Source organism: Lottia gigantea, assembly GCF_000327385.1.
Source record: "Lottia gigantea unplaced genomic scaffold LOTGIsca_29, whole genome shotgun sequence".
NCBI lineage: Eukaryota > Metazoa > Mollusca > Gastropoda > Lottiidae > Lottia > Lottia gigantea.
In genome coordinates this window covers 1,924,407-1,944,482 of record NW_008708943.1, presented here as the reverse complement: position 1 = coordinate 1,944,482, position 20,076 = coordinate 1,924,407, and the positions used below count along the sequence as shown (strand labels likewise).

General features: G+C 32.3%; 2 protein-coding genes across 2 annotated transcripts; both read right to left on the bottom strand.

The window, feature by feature from the left end:
* Positions 1-5,549: 5,549 nt before the first annotated feature.
* On the bottom strand, positions 5,550-5,967 carry LOTGIDRAFT_161495 (hypothetical protein; the record flags this gene model as incomplete). Its single annotated transcript, XM_009056871.1, has 2 exons — positions 5,550-5,774; positions 5,866-5,967. 2 exons carry the CDS (start codon positions 5,965-5,967, stop codon positions 5,550-5,552), a joined length of 327 nt encoding a protein of 108 aa, XP_009055119.1.
* Positions 5,968-15,531: 9,564 nt separating this feature from the next.
* LOTGIDRAFT_118649 (hypothetical protein) lies at positions 15,532-20,014 on the bottom strand (the record flags this gene model as incomplete). Its single annotated transcript, XM_009056870.1, has 12 exons — positions 15,532-15,672; positions 16,403-16,563; positions 16,767-16,852; positions 17,039-17,105; positions 17,315-17,489; positions 17,843-18,019; positions 18,116-18,180; positions 18,426-18,506; positions 18,899-19,009; positions 19,173-19,245; positions 19,624-19,769; positions 19,924-20,014. Coding segments are annotated over 12 exons (1,374 nt in total), but the record flags the coding sequence as incomplete, so codon positions are not given.
* Positions 20,015-20,076: the final 62 nt, after the last annotated feature.

The following is a 20,076-nucleotide window of genomic DNA, read 5'->3' as shown; positions in this document are numbered from 1 at the left end:
TAAATTCTATTTATTCTGAATATAATCAAAATTGATTTATTTTAAAGTAAAGTATGTAAATTTTCACTATTTAAATATTTTGTCATTTGATTTAAATACAGAATATTTTGTCTATATTTAATATTTAAACGCATAATTTCTTCAAATATAGCTCAAACTAAGAAGAATTCAACCTTCTTTTTCTATATGTCTTTCTATATAAGGTTAGTGTCAAGAAAAGACGCGTTGACTCTTTAACTTTCAAACGCGGTTATCTCTGGACACCTATGGATTTGAAGGCAAAAATTTTGACATTGGGCTGTGAACACTATTACTGAATAGCTTATCCAAAAAATTTCTGTTTTTGAGATTCTAAAGGGATAGATGCACCATTTTTGTTACCAATTGTATCTAAGTCTCAGTCAGTAACAGGAATTTAGTCAGATATGAGTCAAAAGTTGTTCTCAAGATTTTAGAGAGGTTAAATTTGAGGTGTTCAGGGAAATAATGAGAACCTTATTCCCAAAATGGTGGAATTTGTATTTGATAAAGGGACAGGTGCGCCATATTTTTGGACATATCATACTTTAATCTCAGAAACAGTAATATTGTAGCTAAGCCAATCAGTAATAGTGTTCACAGCTCACTGTAGAATTTAAGTCTTCAAATCCATGTGTCTCCAGAGTTATCCACATTTGAATGTTAAAATGATGACTCGTCATTTTAATATACTCTGTGATATACAGAAAAGACATATATAGAAAAGGAAGAAAAGGAATTATGCAATTTTTGTCCATTACAAGTACTTCTGAAGACTATTATTATTTATTCAAGATTAAAATCAACCCCCAAAATTCTGCATCTATCCCTTCAAGACAGCACATCTAACAACAGTAAGGTGTCAGTCAGTAAAAAGATTATGCTGACTAGTGCATTGTTCTAAGATGATATCATTTGTTACATTTGTTGGACAGCCATTTATTTTTTAGAAAATTTATAGTTATGTGATTAAACAAGGTTACACACCTACTTGTAGACAGAAGACATAAAAAATATAGGATAAAAACTATGTGGATAGGTTTATAGCTGACAGAAGTGAGGTAAAGAATTACTAATTGCTCTAGGAATAGGCCAGGTGCTTCAGGTTTTAAAGTATATTTTACAACGCCTGGCAAACTGATTAGTTTTAAAACTTGTCCTCAAAACATCCAACATGACAAGCACTTAAATGCACTTGGCTAAGTCATCATTTCTATTTTACACAGTTGTAAAAGGGTATGGGAATATGCAGGAAAATACATTTTCAAATTGTTGGATAAATGACTTGCATGTAGAATGGACCTTGTGAACTTTAGTCTTTCAACTTTATTTGCTTTTTTCTTTTTAAATGTTGGGATTTTCCCATAATATCATACAGATACATGTCATTCAAAAGGGGAATGCAGGCAGCTAAGTCATGTAAATGTCAAAATGAAATATTAGAAGAATTTTGGCCTCTAAATATCATGTTCAAGTCATATGAGCCTCCTTGTGTAGCCCAAAAATCAGACCACAATCTTAAATGTATAAGAAGATTGTAATCTAAGGGACAATGCCTACATAATAGAAATATATGGGTTTGTTTTATTAAGTCTTCAACAATAGAATGATATTCAGTGTTCTTGCTATGTGTCATAATAGATAACACTATAATTAACTAACATATTTATACTTGCATCACTAAACATAATATATGTAATGCTTACAGACTGTAATGGCTGTTTGAAAATGAAATTAGTGTCACATTCATTCAAATATCAAATCAATATGAAATTAAAGGGACACTTTCATCTACATATTTGCTTTATTAGCTGTAAGAGCTCAATTTCAGCTAACTGTATAGCCACATTACTGATAGCTGATAGAGATCAATTTCAGCTATCCATGACACTTTTCAGAATTAACAATTGATTGCAACTGCACTGCAAATCAAGAAAGACAATCCACACCAATATAGACTATGTTAATTTGAGAGCATTATTGATGTCTAATATACAGTTGTTACCAATGTTATGACATCATGGGTAATAACTGCATGTTAATGCGGCTAATGTGCAAAAATCTATATTTCCAGCCACCATTTAGAAACGTTTACACCAATGTAATAAAATATAGATGACTGAAATAAAAATATCCTAAAACCAGAATATTCCACCTTGGAACCAGTCTGATCCGGCTGATTTAAGTGTGGCTGACAAGTTTACGTTAGATTATGTGAATGAAGTTAGTAGTAATCTTTCATTGAAGACCTAGTCAATAACAATTCAATATTTACGACTAGTTCTCCCCAGTGATTAATGACTACAAAATATATTGATATTTATATCAGTAATCTAGTACAATTTATAAAACTTACAATTTGACCAAATTTCATAAAAATTTGAGATAGATCAACACAAATTTGTGTAAATTCATAGCAAATACTAGAATTCGTTTTTATATTTGAACAGTAACAGACATTTTTTTAAATTTTGAAACAACATATTTCTTTTATTATTAGCAAGGCCTTGGAGGGATTCTGGTGCAATCAACAATTGTATTTTTAGTTCCAGCTACAATGTGTGGGCTGAAACTCAGAACAACCCATCAAAATGGCAACAGACTATTTTAGATGAGATTTTCTGCCTGAATAGCTGCAAAACTTCAAATTAAGAAAGGAACTGTAACATTGCACTGTTAAAAATAAATCCCAGACTCAAAGACTAGAAGAAACTGTGTTATCAGGAGAATTGTATTGATTATTGGGAACCATAGTAACAGCATAACCACACAAGGCTATTTATAGATACCCAACATTCTATTTAAAATAACAGGATAGAACAATCCCATATTTTTTTAAGAAAGGATTAACAAAATATCAAGCAAACAAAATCTTATTTCCAAATAACAAATATATTTTTCACATTTTTGGCACAATTTCAAAATATAATCTGTAGCATGTACATATTAGCCTACTTAAAATATAGATCTTTTGTCTTGTTAACAATAAAAATTATAGTAAAATAGATTTGTCCAGAATATTAACAATTCAATTTCTTTTAATTTACTTCAAACTTTTCAGGGCTATTGATTCTGGTGAAAATTTACCTTTTTATGAAGAACAGATGTTATGGCTTTCTACCTTTAATTATTTTTTTAAAAAAAAGACTAAAGAATAAGTGTTTTTTATCAAATACAAAAAAAAATCTACACTCGCATCGAGATTGTATATTTTTGTGTCAAGGGATGATTAATATGATCAGAATATTTAGAAAGTGGTTGTTGATAAGTACAGGAATTTTTATTTGAATATATTCTGAAGGGGGTCAGGGAGAAAACTTTTTGAAAATAAAGGGCATAAATCTACACCCCTCCCCCTCCCTTTAAGAACTGTCACTGATAACAAAGCAATGTAAACATCAATATTACTAAATACCTATTTCCTGCTATATTCATAGTGAGTCATTAGTAAATATCAGTCATCACATTTTCATTGCAACAAAGTTAGTCAATAAATTACCTTGATGAAAATAAAACTATAAAATGGGTACAATAAAGGTTATTTCCTCATGGCCAATATGAAGTTAGTTTCACTACAGTGAGAAATAAGGAAGTCGTCAAAGCTCAGACAATTTTTGTGAAAGTGTGGTTGCCATTAGTATAATGAATCAAAATTAAATATTAAATGATGTAATTTGGATTAAAAAATTGTTTTTAGTATGGACTCAAACATTGTTTTGAATTGAAGTATAGAGTTAAACACTGATTTGAATTTTAGCACAAAGTAAAACATTGTTTTGAATTGTGGTATGGAGTAAAACATTTTTTTAAACTGAAGTATAGAGTAAAACATTGTTTTATATTGTGGTATAAAGTAAAGCATTGTTTTGAATTGTAGTATAGAGTAAAGCATTGTTTTGAATTGTAGTATAGAGTAAAGCATTGTTTTGAATTGTTGTTACAGAGTAAAACATTGCCTTTTATTATGGTATAGAGTAAAACATTGTTTTGGATTGTAGTATAAAGTGAAAGATTGTTTTGAATGGTAGTATACAGTAAAACATTGTTTTGAATTGTAGTATAAAGTAAAACATTGTTTTAAATTGTAGTTTAAAGTAAAACATTGTTTTGAATTGAAGTATAGAGTAAAACTCTGTTTCTTAATTTAAGTATTACTTTAGGTTTCCTCTAAATTTCAGTATAGAGTAAATCATTGTTATAAACTGAAGTATAGAGTAAATCATTGTTATAAACTGAAGTGGTATAGAGTAAAACATTGTAATAAATTTTATTACAGAGTATAAACTAATACCTTTTTTTTTTACATTGAAGTCTTACTTGAAGATTACATTAAATTGTGATATAAAGTAAACATTGTTTTATATCTGGTATAGAGTAAAATGTTGTTTTATATTATAGTATAAATTAAAACATTGTTTTAAATTGTAGTATGGAGTAAAACAATGTGGTGAAGAGTAATACCGCTTTTTTATTTGTAGTATAAAAATTTCCATGGAAAGGCCATCTTAAGATGCAAATTTGAGATCAAAAACAAAATCTAAAAGTTTTATCACAAGGAATATGTACATGAAAATGATACCAATACCGGTAACGGTAGTATGTACATGTATTGGCAGCCATAAGTTGACAGGCACATGTTCTGAACATGAAATATGGTGCCGTTAATAGCACATGCAAGTCAAAATCAACCGTTAGAAATATCAGAGAATGCCAAATCAGTCCATTCTGTAACATGATACTCGTGCAAGAACAATAGTACTACAGTCTAATTTTAGCGCCAAATGACTGAAGTAGACTGGGGCGAGTGATAATACATTACAAGTCGAGCAGTGGGTTGTTGAACCACTATTCAGTTGATCAGACAGGAATATTTTTCGAGAACATTGACCCCATTTTTTCAAATTGTCATTAGGCCTACTTCTTTATTTGTACTTGTAGCAACTATAATATCGTATTCATTATATTGCTGGCGACGTCATATATTAGAACATGTTCGCATCCGCCTCAGAATTTATTTTAAATCCTTTTTCGTTAGAAATTCATTTTCCTTTTTCGGTTATGTCAAATAATTACCAGATTACTATGATGATACAATTTTCATCCGCCATGTAGGAATATTAACTATATATCATGAATAGGGCCAATATTTTCATGTGTCCTTCAAAGGACACGGGGTTTTGGTGCGTTTTCTGATTGCCAAATATTAATATAATGTGAAGAGCCCATAAAATCTCACGTGTTCATGTCTGGTCTCATTTAAAAGTATGGAAATCAATACTCGGTACAATTTTAATAGATACTCGATGAAGCGCGCAATTTTTCTAACAACCAACAGAGGAAACAGATGTTAAAGTGCGGAGATTGAACTAGGGCGCGTGGCAGTTACAATGAAAGCACGTTGTTGGTTGTTGAGTGAAGATAGACGGCAATAGAGGATGTTGCAAATATTTCGGACGAAAATTTTAAAATTTTACAGAAATTTACAACAAAATCTAACAACCACACAACATATTGATATTTTCAAGAGTAAACTACGCACCAATTTCAGGCGGCAAAGATCCGATGTCGTCTGCTTCCACAAAAACATCAGAATTCTTTGCAGGCGTTGCTTCCACGTCTGTTAAACTGGCACCCAGAGATGAAAATCCCTCATCTTTTTCTTCCGTAACTTTCCCCATTTCAATATCAATCTCCAGCTTCGAGTCTTTTCCAAGCAGCCCTTTGCAGACGACGTGGCCATTTTTGGTGGAAGCCTCCTGGGAGAGTAAAAGATGGAAGATCATAAGCAAAATTAAAACCCAGACGGGTCATTTTGCTTTAATGAGAAAATGAAGAAATATTCCTTACCTTTTCTTCGACGAACCCTTCATCAATTCCATCCACAAGATCAAACAAATCAGGCGTCAACGTTTCCTCCGCTTCATTGTTCCTGGGGGTCCTTTTCGTCATTGGAATTGGTTTTTGATACTACAAGAGTATGAAAAACCGGCGCTCAGCTCTCTGTCTATGACTAGGTGATATCAGTAGTAAATATGAACTGAGTCGAAACACGTTGAATTATAGTAGAAATAGTCGATAACTTCACTCGTGTTCAGTGCGTGAAACACTTTTTTTTATTTAGCTTCTAACAACCAGTCCTAATACTTCACTGGGAAATTATTGAAAAAATTATTACAGTCAAGACCAATCGACCTCGACTAGTTCATTAATAAATATGTATTGTAAGTGCGCATGACATAATGAGTAATTTCCTTCTTTTTATTGGTTGAATAATATAACGGTTTAGAATTAACTAATCAAAACGTGCGCATTATTTCACACGTTAAATACAAGTGCCGGTCTTAAGATGGTTTAAGAAAAGCGCAATAATAAATTATATTAAATCATAATTTAGTAATATTTTCCATTCGATAAGTGACCTACATTGGGACGATTAGGGATTGGAAACTGTGGAATTCCCTAGCGCTAACCTTTTCTGGTGTCACAGGTATATATTATGGCGGGGTTCGAGGCTACCTTAAGGGCAAAAGGGCCATTTTGATATTAGAAATTAGGAAATATTTCAGCATTGATTTGTAGAAGTGGTTTTAAAAGCCGTATAAATGTTTGATAGCAATACTAAAGCATTTTTTTTAACTCTCAACTCAATACTTAAACCTATAGACCACTATAATAGGCCTACCTCCTTAAAAGCTAGTAAACAGGACATTTTTTTCTCCCTTTTTTCAGGGGTGGGGGTGTCGGCATATATTCTTGAGTTGAAGGTAAGATATTTGAGCCTTCCCACAAAATCAACCACTTTAAATTGGTTTAAACTGGACTTATATTTAGTGTTTTCCTTGTGAACTTAGGACTTTCATAAGTGACAACAGGGCCTAAATTTAGGATGGGCTATGTTGTCTTGCCATTCATAATTATCAATAGAATGACTTCATTTTTTATATTCAGTTATACAAAAGCAACAAATAAAGGATATATTTCAGCAAACACGTTTCATTACGCAATATGTATAGGCGAGTTTTATAGTCCTACATGTATAGTGGTAATATAAAATTACCTTCGATCCTACCAGAGCACTATATCAAATATTGGTCAGGGCGTATTTCGAAATGGGGTTTGGGGGAGGGGGGGGGGGGGGAAATTGAGAGATGACTACTACGAGGCGAGGCCCGAAGCCCGATGAGGCCAGCGATCAACGGAGGGGGACTAAAAGGATAGCTCTGTCTGATTAAGGGAAGATGAAAAATATCTTCTGTGTCAATTTGAATACTCTGATCACTGGATAAGGGAAAGGGACATGGAACATTTGAACGTAGCTGGTTTCTTTGACCACAGTAAGATGTCGGGAACTATTCCCCGGTTTCCCCTGTTTGACACCGTCCTTTAGTGTACGTATCCCAAATCTATTAAAATAATTAGTACGTGATGACATTTGATGTTTTATTGTTAAAATCATCAGTTAAATTTGGTAAATATTTTTCTTGGCCTTCAACAATCATTGTATTGTATTGTAATATACAGGACAAATCGATCCGCACCTTAATGACAAACCTATAAATAATTAATAACTTATAAATAGTTGTTATGAACGCATCTCTTTCTAACTTCTTATTAAGGAATAGGCCAAATTATCTAAACTTTGCTATATTGCTTTTCAAATTAAAAATACGGGAAAAGAAGTGTGCACATCCGTCTTCGATGTAAAGCATAAACATGTACAGTGATATATGGTGATGCTTAAAAAGTCAAAAAGAAACAGACATTTTTCAGAAGGATGACAACTTAAGTCCAAGAGAATCTTTTTGGTCCTTGGTCAAATGATCTTTCGAGTTCATTGAAGTTTGCAGCATCAGGTTTGGCTTATAGGGTTCTATTACTATTTATTCAACCCTAACATAAAATTGACTGCTGGTGTTCCAGTGTTGATGTTTTGATTTGAATTCGGATGTGCGCAAATATCATTGTTCTGCGTTAGATATACATAGAATTAGAATTACTGGAGTCATGGAGTTTTGGTCATGAGTTATATTAGATGTCCTAATTACAGTATTTCTAATACAGTGGTGGGTGATGTACATTATAGAGGTATATATTAATTATACCATTTCAATAACAAGGTCAATATTGCCCGATCTTGTTGCCATTGCAATATATTACAGCAACACTATTTGCTTATAATAGGCATGCCGGTTTATGTAAGGTAAATACATACAACATACATATGGTGTAATTTAATTTCTGAACATGCATGTAGTGAAATTTGGGTCTATCAACAGTGACATGAAAGTTTTTTAATCATTTAATCATTTTTCATTTATATAACAACAAATTATAAATGAGAAGTGGTAGGCTTATCAAGGAAATGGCAATCATAAACAAAACAAAAATATAAGTACAAAAAAATTCATATTTTTAAGTCATAGCTGACATGAAAGTACAGATTATGTTCCCAGGGCATATCGAAATCTAGCCCGATAAATCTGGCAATATACTCGTCCCTAGACGTGATGTGCTGATAGGAAATCGTTTTGTACCGATATCCCAAACGTATATATCACGCCTGAGAAACGGGTAGAGTCAAATTTGTCGGATCAATCTAACTTATTTTATTTGCCCATCTTCATTAGCCCAAATAGGTGCAGAAAAATAGGACGTAAAACTCCATTCCTTTTATTTCATTAGCAGAAATAGCAAAACGTCTATGGATTAACAGTTAAGATCAAAGAAGTCAACCACATTTTGGTTGTTCAATGCTTTGTGTGACTTCCAAACAAACCCTTTTCAGTTCCCATGCAATTTCTCACCTGTCGTGACCCCAAAGTATTATGATTCAATGTAACAAAGGGCCTGTTATGGTTTTGCTTTAAAAAAAAGTGGCGGTTTCTCATTAATTACATCGACAAGACTCTTGGCTTTTGTATGTCTTTAAGTGATATTCAATATTCAAATGTCGACAAAGAACTCAGGTGTTCGACCTATTTCATGGGGATTATTTTTTGGGAAGATTTGATGCATACATTGGAAAATGAGATATACCAATACTAAGGTTAACAAAAAATGATAACTATCTCTCGGGTAGAAAAAATAGATCAATTGATTCTTCTGTCATAGAGATCATTTTGATAATTGTCTGATTTTACAAATTATGCGTCAAATCCCTTGTAATATGATTCTAAACCCTACTATTTTTCCAAGTCGCCCCACTATCCTTTAGACCCACAAAACTGTATTCAGCGCACTCTTTCTACTCAATGCCCCCTATTTTTATATTTTGCCTAAAAAGTCTAACCGACCTCACACTCACTGTTCACCTCTAAAAGTTATTTTACACCCAAACTTGGCAATTTAACAACTTCTTAATCAGTTACACCTGTATATCTTACCTGTAATTGGTGACGTCATACAGGTAGATTACGTTAGTCATATGTACCTGATATCTGTGTATAAACGTCTGGTATTTGTATTGGTGTATATCCCTGATATTTACCCTTTTCTTCTTTCTTGTCGTCATCTTCGGTTATCAAAGATTTTCCGCTTTTTCTGGTATTTATTCTGGAGGTTTAACTCATCTAGGAGAAGGACATATTCAAAAAAAATATTAATCATGTGTAACTACCATTTTATCTTTGGTTTTATTCATTGTTAACAAAATACAAACCTTACATAATCTTAGCCTTGAGTAAATTAGAGATCAAACGCGATTCCTGCCAAAACCAACATCCGCCAGCCAGCTTGTTGTGGATAAAATACCCAAGTCCGAAACATGCTGACTCAAAATCTTTCCTCTTACGGCTATAATTGATTGTTTTCTCTTCAATCCCTCTGCCAATTTTTTTTTTTTTAAATAATATCAATTATTTTGAGTTCTGACACATATTTAATAGCAATCGCGTATTAAAGTCATACTTATTTCATACAATTTCATACAATATTTCTGGGGGTGAGGATGTGGACTGGCGCTGGCGCTGCCGCTGAATACTGATAACCTGATTACATAGGTAACAATGGCAGGAATATATATGAGAATATTTCGGACTATATATATATACACTCCTGCCAAGTAACTAACCCATACCTTGTTATATTGAAATGGTTATATAAGCACTATCTCGTATTTATAGTAGATTTTCTGATAAAAATAGCCGACGTCTGGTCTACAGGATACCGTCTGTTACCAGATGTTGTGTTGTCCTTCCAACAACCTTTATAAGAAATCTGAGTGGCGCGAATTTTTAAGATATAAGGAGAAATTTGTTAAAATTAGTCAAAAAAAAAACATTGACAAACTTCAGGAATATATTAAATGGTGGTTATCGATCTGTTTAGATCTGTCAAAAACTATTAAAGATGGGTTCCCTTATTTTCATTTATCAAGAGGGAAATGTTAATACTTATACTAGAAGAGAGTAGAGATGTTCCAATGACTTGGAAATATACCAGATGTCTCACATGTCCATAATTAATACATAATTAGTTAAATAAGAAGAGAATTATCAGCGGAATCAGTGACCGATCCAGAAAGGTCAAGAAGTATTTTTTGTTTATCCAGACTGTACATAAATGCGGAAATTTATGATTGGTTAAAACTCTTAATTATATGCAATAAGAATCAGATGATATGTTTAAGAATACATAATTCATTGGAAACACCAATTAATCAAATAGTTTGCTTAATTTGACACTAGAAAATAAGGAAACCCATCTTTAAAAAGTTTCATTAAAGAGGACTACCATCGATTATACTAGATTCTTTTGACAAAAGTTTTGTTGCAATATACATGTATATTTTAAATATAATCACGCTCCTGAAAACGTTTCCAACCATTGTTTACAGGCCTGAAATGAATATATGCCCTTAGATTGAAACAAAATTGTTTTCAACGCCATTTATTTTACTCAAGAAGACATTGGCCAAATTAGTTCTCTAACTTCTTTATATTAACGTCGACAAGCAAAATATGTAGGCCCATGCATAACTCCATACAGGGTAGGATGAGGGGAATTTTGTCAGTAAATTCGAATTAGCGTTTGCCTTCGTGGGTAATTAACTGGGCACAAAATAAAGAAGTATATCCATTTTTTTACATGGTGAACCATGTTGGAATTTCCACATTGGATCTATTTTATAGCAGCAGGTTCTTGAATGCCAGTCTTCTGTGGTAAATCCACTCCCAGTTTAGGCTGCCCCTTGCTTTGGGCCTTGCTTCTTAGTTTCATTCATTTTTTGGTCTTTTGGTTCTTAGTTTCATTTAGGCTGGAGTGATAAAGTCTAAAATGATTAAATGAAGTCTAGGTTATCACGAGCCTTCTCCGTGTTTGTTATCGATAAGAAATAAATTAACTTAATTTTCTTGCTGCAAATAAGAAATTTTTATCAGAAAATGATACAAGGTTGTGTGCAAAAATATTCGAATGTAAAGAAATAGTTTAAGGAAACTCAATGAAATCTTATCAGAAAAAAATGGACGCAAACAATGATTAATTTTTTAAAGGAACGTAGGCCTAAATAATAGCTTAACCACATCAACGTGATAGATTGACCTTCCGTTTTTTTTGACCTATCTAGACTGTGGTATGATTGATTGGCATGTGGTCTGACTCTGAATTGGCTGCACCCTTATTCAACTCCACAGATTAGAGGGGTTACTCGTACTCGTATGTTATAAATTCGCGAGTCTCGTGTGTGCGTGTGCATTTTAACAAAAACGAACGATATGTAGAAGCGTGTCGATTAGCCGGTTAGAAAATCACATGACTTATTCAATACCTCAGAATTTTAATAAGCAGTTCGCCAACTGAGATAAAAACTTGTAGAAACATGTAATTTTCTTGTAAATTTCTGAAGACGATGAGGCCTTATACGGCGGAACTATTTTGATAAGTGTACCCTTTAATGAGTTAAATGACTATAGTGAGATCATAAGTGATATGTTATCATTAAAAACATGTGGTTGTTTATATACAGGGGGCCAAATATTGAATTATTTAAATAAACTTTTATCTTAAAACAAACAATATTATCAAATCAAGTTATGTTACAATTTAGTAAATATTATTATTTTTTGAAAATTACGTGTCGAGTGGTCAAGTCGGTAATAATTTATACCTATGTTCTATTTTAAGAATTCTCCATGTTCATTTGTAGGGGCTGAGAAAAAGTCTGAAACTTTATAAAAGTCTGTACCATGTTCTATGGTCAGATGCCCCAATAAACGACATTATACAACTCTTTAAAAAACAATTCAACTGAAAATGTTTCGACCAAATTGATAGGTTTCTTGCGTGAAACCAATTTTTGTAAATAATAAGGTGACAGCGATCTGTTATCTTTTTTTTGGTACAAACAAAAACCATTAGTACATGTTTTCTTGGGTTACGTGATATCTTCGAACTATTTGCTGAACTAGAAGGAAACTCAGTTTTAAAATTGCCCAAACAACGCAAGCTTTACGGCATCTTCAATATTAAGCTATTAAGAACTACGTCTAATACCTTGACTTCATTTCGTGTATCACAGAAGTCTGTAAGTGCAACGATTTGATTGCATTGTACACTATCAAGTATCTCAAATCAGAGTACTGTCAAAGATGGGTTCCCTTATTTTCATTTATGAAAATGAAAATGCTAATACTTATAGGAATAGAAAATAGAGGTGTTCTAATGACTTGGAAAGATACCAGTTTGTCCGCAATTAATTCACTATTGGCTAAATTAGAAGAGAATTACCAGCAGAATTCTAATGAGTGACCGATCAAGAAAGGTCAAAAAGTCTTTTTTAGTTTATCCAGACTGTACATACATGGACATTTATGATAGGTTAAAACACTTAATTATATGCAATAAGAATATAATGATATGATTAAGAAAACATGGTAATTCATTAGAAACACCAATTAATCAAATAGTTTGCTTAATTTGACATTAAAAAATAAGGAAAACCATCTTTAAGTTCATCCATTCTCCAGTTATTACTAAAGATATGCAGACGTATTCAAAAAATAATAAAAAATATATTAGGGCATTAAATAACATTTGAATGGCGTGAATTAAAAAAATAATAGCAAAAGTGCAAGCATTAAATAATCGTGCCCGAGGCAAAACAAAATAAAATGGAATATGAAAGCCTATGAAAATAACATTTTTTATTTGCTTTCTCAACATTGGAAAATATTATCAATGTATGTTCACCAGGATCCTTTCCAACAGCTGGTCCCTGGTCAAACCTCTTGGCATTGATTTTTCCCGGATTATCCTACCCATTTACAGCTGGGTCAAGAACCAACGACCATTAATTATTATTCTATGTAAATCAAGCTGAGTCTGAGTCGTACAAAGTTTTCAATACTCTTAGAAACTGTGCTATAGAACTCTCTTAATGGGTCAGAAATGGAAGAAAGTGTGTCATGAAGTGACACAGAGTTCTATGTCCTGCTTTTCTGAAGAGGTAATATCTCAGTCATATAGACCGATTGAATCTGAAGCCAATAGTTATCAAGGAATGTAATGAGATACACTTAGAATGAAATGACGTGCTAATGTAGACGGGTAGCACCAATTTAACAGGACAACAAATTAAGCCTACTCACTGCCAAATGGCCCTGAAACTTGAGAGCTTACAACAGACTGTAGATCAGTAAGAATTCATAGATAATGTACAGAAAAAGATACTCAAGAAAATAAAGGCTACACAAAACATGACTTCAAGAAGGTACTATTGGTCTGTAAAATACAATCATTTGAAGAAAAAAATACATAATCATTTACTAATTTAGCAATTTATTTATGTATTAAAAATTTATATACATTTTAACTTACAGACAAATCACCCTAATTATGTTTAACCAGCAGTTTTAGATCAATGCTGGCAAATACAAACTGTCAGCTGAGACAACCTAAAGGCCAAGCTGATAGACAAGCTTATGAACAAAATCAGATATATTGTTATGTTTTTAATTGTGCTTGTGAAATTCCTAATACCTAGTGAAATCTTTTCAGTTCCCCTCCCTATAAAGTTATATAAAAAAAGAAAAAAAAAACATACATCAACATAACATAAGTAAATAAATACAAAATTTTTCATTCCTTAAAACTAAACATAACAAGAACACCATTAGATTAATATACAGATCTAGATTTACTAGGTTATTACAGTTGCATAATGCCATCTAGACTAGCAAATAGAAAAAAAACACAAAAGATGGACCACTAAATCTGTATTTTAATCTATTAAAAACTGATAGAATAAATGGATAATCTTGATAGATATTTATGGATATTTATTTATTAGGGAAAGTGTCATGTGTTATGATATGTTTAACAGTCCAATATCACAATAAGAAAGATATAATAGTCAAAATAATTCTGCAAATGAAATATTCTTAGGTAGTTAAATTTGTAACTTGAACATGTCAGAGGTTTTTCTACCACAAAACAATAGAATACATTCACAGATCAGTGGCGGAGCCAAAGGTGGGGCAGAGGGAGCAGCTGCCCTTCCTAGCAGCCCCGAAAGCAAGTTTTTTGGGCAAAAATCTCATAACTAAGTTAAAGATTCGGGCACTCTCAGATATCCCCCCCCCTCCCCTCTCCCCCCACACCCTCTCGGACATAAACCTGGCTCAGCCTCTGTCACAGATGTGCTGCTTTATATAGCACTCCAGTAACAATTCATTTCATGAAAATGGCACAAGCAAACAGTGGTCTTAAGAACAATAATTAAGATAATATTGTGTCTGGATACTATATATATAACTTTAGTGTTAGCATGAAGGGAAGTAATTTCCATCCAAGATTTATATTATCCACATAAATAAAACTTTTTTGATGTGACATGTTCTCATAAAGCATGAAGACACATGAATATAGATAAATATCTTGAAGCAACCTGATACAAATATACACAGACAGTAATAATTATTATCAAGTACTGAATATTTTACAGTATTATGCTCTAGATTGTGTATATAAAGGCTGACGTGGATGAAGATTAACAATATTTCTAAGTTAGAGAAGCACTGTTACTGAGAAGCACCAAGTACCTGCACTAGGGCTTTGATGAAAGAACAATGACTTTGGTTCATGATAATCTATTAGTATCTACAAGTTGGTCCATAAACAAACCTCAAAGAAATATTTTTTTCCAAGAATATCTGTACTCATTACAGCTGGGTTGAATAGAATAATGAAGAATGATGACTTGTTCATAAGACTTTAAAACACACACAAATATTATTATACATGACAGCTAAACGTTGTGGTTTTAAGGGAAAAGTCAAGCAGACCATCTTCTCATTAAGCAAAGTCCTATGGCACTTTTGGTTGAGGGCAAGCAAGCAGTTATTTTGTGACAAATAAAGGAAAAATCTAGGAAGGGTCAGCTTAGAAACGTATAGAATTCACACATGGTTTTAGTAAGATAATCCAATGTCAAAGATGTTGATCTTTCCTTTTCCTGAATTTTATCAAAATATCTATAAATAAATAATTAATATATCCCTAGAAATCACAGCTCTGTCATTTTTCTCCTTCTGAACACTTCTGAGAACAATATTCCATTGTGGAAGTTAAGATCTGTTTTTCACCAATACGTAATTGTAAAGCCATTTGATGCGGCACTGTTAAATCTTTCCCAGAATTCAATTCTTCTTGATCCTCCTGGAATAATAAAACAAAACAATAAATGATAGGGACATTCAGACTTCTGATCTCTGCTTTATTTAATTCTAATATCTAGAAATATGGCTTTAGGGTGTCAGAAATTATCAGCAAGATAACAGCTTGCTTGCTAATATTGAGGTCTCAACATAGATCCATCTTGGCTATCCTGTTGAGTGATGCAGGTCATATGATTTGACATGAAGTAGTGTCTAGTTATTCTGATTGGACAATTTAGCCAAGCACTGAACATTACAGGATGTACATATTATATTATGGTATCATCATTAGTTACCTCCCTTGATCTTTTGAAATTGGAGATAAATATGTTGAGCAGCTTTGACGGTATGGTGCCAGGCAGGGTATGCTTACTCCTACTCCTAGACACTATACTTCCTCATGAGAAAAGTTCATTAGCTGCTACCAAGATTTGTCAATACGAATTTCGGGTTTAGTTCTGCGGTTCGATCGTTAGTACTTGGTTTATGTTTAGACCCCTCAACATTTGGAAATCAATAAAGAGTAAGCTACTCTTCATGACATTACTGGTATTTATTAGCCCCATCAGTATGGAAATTACAGGACATTTTACTACAATCCATTAATATAAAGTCACTTAAAGGATATTCTTTGACAAATAGCCAATGTTTCTTTATAATGAAGATACATGTATCAATAAACAAAAGCAAGAGTTGTATTAAGATTTAAAAATAGTTAAATTTCCACAAACCTGAACAGTATTGGGATATGTTTTTAATAACAAAGAAGCTCGTGTCTGTAAAAACGACCAAACTTTGTTCTCATTCTCAGCACATATAGGTTTTTCTTCATCTTTTAAATTTTCTAACATCTCCATGGTAACATTCCCTCCAAATTGTTCTCTTAATAATGCTGAAATGAGATCAATAAATGGAGCTTTATTTCCTACATTCCTGAACCTCCAGGTAAGTTAGCAAATGTCAGATTCACTGAGCCACCATGGCTCCCGTAAAAGCATAACATTATTTGTGTGTGCACCCCCTTCACATATTCATATGAACTCTTAAATATTCATGACAACAGCTACAAACTATAGTAAAAAAAATATTTCTGACCATCATCAGCTGTGGAGATTCTAAGAAAGGCCAATAACTCTCCATCTACTGGAAATTGTCCTTTGTGGAGGAAAAATGATCTTGACCTGAAAATTAAAATCAACAAAAGAGTAAGATTATGAAACACTTCAATCACTGTTAATCACTTTTCTAACATGATGGATTTCGCAATTTTTTTGTCTACTTCCAAAAAGTAAGGTAAGGTGTCTGCTGGGTACTTGTTGCAAAAAGTTTATTTTTTTATGTAATGATTAAAGCTACTCAATACTTACGGTAAAATACCAATCTGACCTAGAATATCAGACTTAGTTTGAAATAATGTGTCTGTTTTACTGATTCCTACAATGGAAAGTCAATATAATATATCTATAACACATTAAATTTTCTTTCAAACATCTTTATACCCCACAACCCTTTATCTTCCAAAAAAAAAAACAAGAAACACTAAATTTGTTCTATATGCAACTTCGACCATGATAAAATACTTTGAGTAATATTCTATGCACAATGGCCAAAAACAACCTTTCAATTAAAAAAGTTATACTTACCCAGTTTGATACAAACTCTATCATGTTCGTTTTCTGGATAAACAAATCCATTATGTATCATGAATTCAGCGTTTGATCGTGCTCCATAGAATATATACACTTGTTCTCCTGCTTCAAAATCGCGTAAAGCGTAACACTCACTAACGTTTTTCTCCACATTAAAATCAGACGTATACTGAAAACATGAATATAATTTTTTTTATTAGCCTCATCTTATATTTTTGAAATATATGCAAAACAAAAATCTTTTCCATTTAAGGAGATAGGAAGAATTGAAAAATTAAACAATCGTTTTTCTCCAAGGATATAGACAAACCTCTTGGAAGGAATCTTTCCAAGGTTATCTGTACCCATTTTCAGCTGGGTCTAAGGAATAACGAGGAAAGATGCTGACCAAGATTCTGTATTTCTCAATTTTTTTTTAACAACTAACAAATATAATCACTTAATCATAAGCAACTGGTTGTAATAATAAAAGTCCTTCTATGTCTAGTAGCAATTATTAAAAATATACATAATACAACTTACATGTCCATTGGTATGATTGCACATATCCCATAATGGTATCAGCCCAAATGTCACCTTTGACCCCTCCTCTGTTGGTATTTGATTCTGACGTGTCATCACCGTAGATACAGCCCATCTATATTCATCAAAGGTAAAGTTATTACAAATTGGAAGTTTACTGATATAGGGTTCTTGTTTCTGAAATAGAATGTGATGGGAATTGAATATAAAACAATTCATTTGAGCTTAACAAATATATGTTTAGCAGTAATCAATGTTATCAATTTTAATTACCTGTAATAATCTGTAAAAATAGGCATATTGACGAGCTATATTTCTATACTGACTAACAGCTTCACCTTGAAAATAAATTTCAAATGTAAGTGCTCAATACACCAATTTCAGAGTGATATAGAAATACTAAAACAGAACCTGAAACAGGTTGTTACAAAGAGTATCAAACTGTGCATTTCATTTCAACAATATATCTAACAATTCTATTATTCGTACAAAATGATACACTAAAAATTAGAAGTGGCGCTCACTTGAAAACATGAAGTTTGGATAAATCTTTAAGTTTTACAACAAATTACAAAAGACCTACCTAAAACAGGTGAACCTTTTAATTGATGTAAATCATCAGAGGTGAAATATAAAGGTGTGTTGTAAGATTCAGGTAAAATATCTATATACAGTTAAGGTTGGCATGGTAACAGTTGTATTAGTCTAGTGAAGACACCAGCCTTCCGTTAATTAAAGCAAATTGTTTCGAAGAGTTTTGATGTTTTCTACTGAACGAGCCATGTCATATCAATAGTTTACTGCATGACAATAGAAAAAAAAACTGGCTAGTATAAACAAGTATACCAACATTATCTGGCTTACAGCTGCTGAAACTATGGAACAGCTTTGCAGGACAAGGTTTGATCCAGGGGTGCTAATCTAATTCTTGAATGAAAAGGTCAAAGTAGAATTTAAAGTTGCAAGAAGTCTACTCTGATATGTGATATCAGATATGATTCCTTCGATCACACATGACTGACATAAACTTAAAGTATATCTTTATCATAAGGATACTGATATAAGGGGCCCAGAATGAGTCAGGAGTATATTTCTCACACAATAAATGTAAAGCTAAGGTAATATTTGGCATAGCACTTAGTATTTTATCTTCTTTTACTAATTCTCCTGAAATAAAATCAAAACACTTCCTTTAAAACTTCATAATTTTTATACTTTAACTGTGTTTTGCTTTAGCAGGTAAATCTTGTTTTGGTGATAAATATTCACATCAAACAGACAAACACTACATAGTCATTTTTACAATTTCAAAAAACAAATCTAGACTAACCTAAAACTGATTTCTTAGCAGAATCCACTGTTAGCATTAATTTTCTAGGAATTGTTAAAAATAAGGAGGCTTCCTGAAAAAAAACAAGGTGTTTTATTTGACAGAAACCTAAAAACTAAAAAACCAGAAACTTTCTTCAGTTTATAATCAGATTTTTTGAAAATTTAAATGTAACCACAATTCACAGCAAGCATACTTAAAAGCATCATCGTAAAACTGGATAGAAATATGTGATTGTTTTGTACATGTTGAAGAGACACAATGACTAAAAATATAGATAAAAGATATAATAAAATCATCCATTTTTTACAGGTCTACTAGAAAGTAATTTGATATATTTCTTTAGTGACAAATTCAAATGATTACCAACTTAAGAGTGACTTAAAATAATTCTCAGATCAAAAAGAAAGGCTTGAGCATTAAGAAATATACATTACAATATTTATGAGACCTTGATGTGTTCTTTAGCTTTCAAACCATACCCACTTTCACCAGTAGCCGTTATTTCTACAGTTGATATATCTACATTATTATCAGTTAGCCAGGTAAAAAAATCTTTAAAGCTGTCACTACGATCTTTTTTACCACTTGATAACCCTAAATACATTAAGAAGTCAAATTTAAGTTTAAAGACAAGTAATAGTACCACCAAGTGTAATGAAAGACTGGGCTAATAAGCAGGCACCTTACCAACATAAGATCCAAATCATAGATTGTTTAAAGTATTGAAATACAAATCATCTATACTGACCTGATTGTAATTTGCGTATTTTTTCAACACAGGAATGAATTTCTGGGTAGTCATCTAATTCCTTTGAACCAGTAACAGGTGGCTTGCCACATACTGAAATAGATAACAACGTTCATTTAGAATAACAATATTCCAGTACAGTTATAATTTAAG